The 4,608-nt window shown below is 24.0% G+C and overlaps 1 protein-coding gene across 1 annotated transcript in view; it reads left to right on the top strand.

Moving 5' to 3' along the window:
* The window catches only part of LOC102671551 (protein Gawky), a 22,498-nt gene extending 18,795 nt beyond the window's left edge, over positions 1 to 3,703 (top strand). The window contains exons 15-17 of the mRNA XM_006622507.2: positions 1 to 104; positions 844 to 1,207; positions 2,845 to 3,703. Of these exons, the coding sequence (XP_006622570.1) occupies positions 1 to 104; positions 844 to 1,207; positions 2,845 to 3,186 (810 nt within the window). The 3' untranslated portion in view covers positions 3,187 to 3,703. The remainder of the gene's footprint in view (positions 105 to 843; positions 1,208 to 2,844) is intronic.
* The last annotated feature ends 905 nt before the right edge of the window (positions 3,704 to 4,608 follow it).

The following is a 4,608-nucleotide window of genomic DNA, read 5'->3' as shown; positions in this document are numbered from 1 at the left end:
CCACCGCCACAACAACCTACCAATCCTGATACATCAATACCAAGTTTGAGTAATTCTACATGGACGTTTAATCCACCTGCTACTACTCCAAACGCATTTACTAGGTAATCTTTTTTTTTTATTGTTAATTTTTCAACTATAATTCATATAGTAATTATAATTACAAGCTGAAATCTGGTAAATAAAATAATTTTATTTTTACATTAACAATACAATAAATATTGTTCATCAAGAATTAAATTTTATTTCTTCATCAAATTAATACTTTAGTTATAAAAAGAATAGGAATCAGAATTTTTCTATTTTGTATTTTTTATCTCATTAAAAAATATAAATGAATAAGTTTAATGAATAGGAGAAAAAAAAATATAAAATATTAAAATTACGTTAATATTTATATATATAATACTTATTTTTATTCTTTTTCTATTTATTTGTAATATATGTGGCATATATTTGTTATTATTATAAATTATTATGAATAATTTGTAGTATAGTATAATTTTTTTTTATTCATAACTCATGAATATTTGATGATAGATATTACATTAATTTTATTTTAATAATTTTTAATTTTTAATTATTCCTAATTTCTAATTTCATGCTTTTATATAGACATTTTCTTATAAAAAAAATTTTACATTGAAATATTCTTTTTGCTCATAAAATTAATTAAAACTTAAGAGTTAATTCTATATTTCTAAATTTATTTTTATTGTTAACATTAATGTAAATAATTTTTATTTCATCTTAATTATAAATAACAAGTATAGTATAATTTACATAAATTTGTTTTAATATATTTACATTTAATTGTTTATTTACTTAATATATAATTTTTAGCTCGAAAAATACTTGGGGTGAATCTGCACCACCGCCGACTGCAGTTACTTCAGAGCTCTGGGGAGCACCAATGACTAAGGTTCGTGGCCCCCCACCAGGCTTAAGCAGTAAAGCCACGGGAAATGCGAGCAATGGCTGGGCAGGTTTTGGTACCGTCAGCAGATCCAGTTCATGGGGCTTTCAATCGAGCACAAATGCTGCCTGGGTTTCTACCTGGTTACTACTTAAGAATCTGACGCCTCAAATCGATGGTTCTACTTTGAAAACCCTCTGCATGCAACACGGTCCTGTTCAAGATTTTCGATTATATCTTAATCATGGAATTGCTTTAACCAAATATTCATCAAGAGATGAGGCTATTAAGGTTTAGTGTCTTTTATATATTTTTTCTATAGCATTAATCGCATTTATCTTTAACAATTTTATATCGTTTTCTATTTTAATATTTTGAAGTATGATTGAAGAAAATATGTTTTTATATATTAAAGTTTTGCATATTATTGATGATTAAAGTTTAACATTGATCGATATTATTATATTATTATATATATTACTATATATATATTAACAAAAATTTAAATTATTTTTAAATAACTTTTTTTTAATTTTTTTGTTTATTCCTTTATTTGTTTATTTTATAAAAATTTAAGCATTTCATGTAATTAATATTTTCTATTATTAAATAACAGTAATTAATATTATGTTAATAAGATAAAATAAGATTTTTTATTTTTTTATTGCTAATATAATTGCTAATTTATTGCTAATATAATGAAATTGTTTTAATAAAATTTATTTCTTAAATATGAATATGCAGAAATCTGAATAATTTTAAAATATTATTGAAAATAATTAATTGCATTAATCATTAATTTGAATAAAGTATTAAATATAATTTGGATTGTATTGATATATATGATTAAAGTTGAATTATTATAAACTTGAATTGAATTATATATTTAATAATTTAATAATTGGTTAAATATTTGTTTTATTATACTATTTTTATTCATTTATTTTTAAGTTAAACTTTTTAATTTTGATAAATACTTTATATTAATATTAATATAATATTCCAGAAAGTTTATAATTTTTTCAGTTTATTTTTCTTAAAAAAATCATTATTATAAGAATAGTTTGATATGCTTTATCATTGAATAAATTAATATTTTTTAAAGCAGAAACTTTATTCAAATATATATTCTTATTTGATTTATGTTAATAAGATAAAATTTTTTTATATTATTATTTTATAAATTTATTTTATAAATGGAATCAATTTAACACATAATCAATTATATTATATAATATGAATTTACTATTTTCATTCTCACTTCTAATTTTCTTTAAATGGATGTGCACTCTTTTCCTGATCTTATAATGAAAAATTTGTTTGCATGATGTTTTTATATTCACTTAAATGATATATCATTAATCATTCTTATGAATTGTTTATATACATTTGTATGTACATTTTATACTTATTTTACATAAATTTTGAATTTTTTCAATGATTTTTGTATTTTATATGTTTTTGTTTATAAATTTTGCTTCAAAATAGAATTGTAAAAACAAATATATTTAGCAACATATTGTTTTATAAAATAATGTTTTGTAAAGTAAATATTTTTTTTAATTTTTATAAAAAAATTTTTTATAAATTTATATAATTTTATTATATATAAATTGATATATTTTAAATTTTATCAATAAAAACTAAATTAGTCAAGTTATTAGAAATAATAATTTCTAGTAATTTGGTGAAATATCCTTATAATTTTTTTTTTACTTGTCAACTATATCGTATAAAGCAAAATAAAAAATAAAATGGTAATAAGATTTTTTGGAAAATCTTTTTTAAAAAGAATTAATTTTACTTTGATGGCGATATGTATTAATTAATAATCATTTCGTAATATATAAATGAAAAGTAATAGAAATATTTTTTTGTTTCATTAAAAAAATAGAATGAATAAAGAAAATGTTTAATGATAATTTCAGGCACAAGGTGCTTTAAACAATTGCGTCCTGGGCAATACAACAATTTTCGCAGAATCTCCTGCGGATACCGAAGTACATAGCTTATTACAACAGCTTAGTCATGGAGGTCAACAACAAGCTGGAGCAACTACGGGAGCAGGCTGGGGCTTGCGACCATCAAATAAAACTGGTCCACCACCAGATACTTGGGGAGGTAGTTCCAGTCAATTATGGGGCGCTCCACCGAGCAGTAATTCCCTTTGGAGCAACGCTGGTATAGACAGCAACGATCAACAACGTGCTACGCCCAGTTCTCTGAACTCGTACTTACCCGGAGACCTTCTGGGAGGTGAGTCGATGTAGAGTGCCGCACGGAGGAGCGGTATCACTCGTGCGACGATCGAGCCTTCTACTTCACGATACGTCAATTATATTCTGCATTGTCAGATGGATCGGTTCTCGCGATGAAGCTACTTAAATCAATGCCGTATCATTTCGGCAGCAATAAGGATCTGATTCGTTTTTTTCCATTTGGGATTCGAGGATAATGGAGGCAAGGGAGGGTATATCATGAATTTCAAGGCTTTTGGTGTGCGTCATGCTTTTTTAGTAGTTTGGTCCAGAGTTGAGTATATTTAACAATAAATAGAATGCCACTATTGTTATTACGCGTACTATATCTACGTACTACGTAGTTTGAAATTAAAATTAATATTGACGTTATGATATTATTTCTGTTTTAGTTTTGATAATTTAATATTTTAATATTTTACATTAATATTAATCTCATTCGCGAAAAAGCGTATATGTGCAAAGTGCACACCATGTTTGACCGACACGTTTTATCGTGTTCAATTATTCAATTAATATCTATCCATTCAATTTGTGTTCTCATAAACATACGTTTTAATCTTTAATATTTCCTATATTAAGATCATTACATTATCAGTACATATATTGAAAGTATTTCTGTTAAACTTTATTGTGCTACATACTTCGATGTTTTAATATTTTTAATATTGTGCACAAGCCAATCTTATTGTATAATAATTAAATTTTTGTGACATATTAATTCATTATTTATGTAACAATATATATTATTCATTCTTTTAATCTTTATGATTATATAATACATATGTTCTCATATTTGATAGTTATGGTAATTAATTTATTCGGATTTCGTTTTTTTAAATATATTATTAGATATGAATACATGTTACAAATCATTTTAATAAAAATGAAATTATAAGATGTAAATGTGCGCACAAATATAATTTATATTAAAACATCGTTATGTAAATAAAGATAGTATAAATTTTTTAGCTCCTTTTATAATTCAGGAGCATAAACGTAGAAAAATAAAAAGAGTACGCGCATGTATCGCCGCCATTAGCTTTGAAAAAATGATACATTGAATGATTTTCTAGATAATGGCGTTGCCAATACTTTCTTAAGAATGCGCGTGTAAGAAAGTAAATTATTACGATCAATGGTCTCACGAGTGTTCCACTTTTTTGCTCTGAACAGTTTCCTTTAATCGAGACTGCGATGCGTATCAAACGTAGACTGTACCAATCTAATCAAAACAAAAAAAAGCAGAAAGAATTAATAAGATATAAACGAAAGGAAAATAATAATAATAATAATAATAATAATAATAATAATAATAATAATATTAATATTAATATTAATAATAATAAAAATAATAATAAAAATAAAAAAAAAACAAAAAAATGAAGGAGGAACGTTACCTCTTAAAGAAACTAAATGAGTATCCGCGTCGAT

The sequence above is a fragment of the Apis dorsata genome, unplaced genomic scaffold, assembly GCF_000469605.1.
Source record: "Apis dorsata unplaced genomic scaffold, Apis dorsata 1.3 scaffold_694, whole genome shotgun sequence".
NCBI classification, from domain to species: Eukaryota; Metazoa; Arthropoda; class Insecta; order Hymenoptera; family Apidae; genus Apis; species Apis dorsata.
Note: the sequence above shows the minus strand (reverse complement) of the source record. Positions and strands in the feature narration are given on the sequence as shown.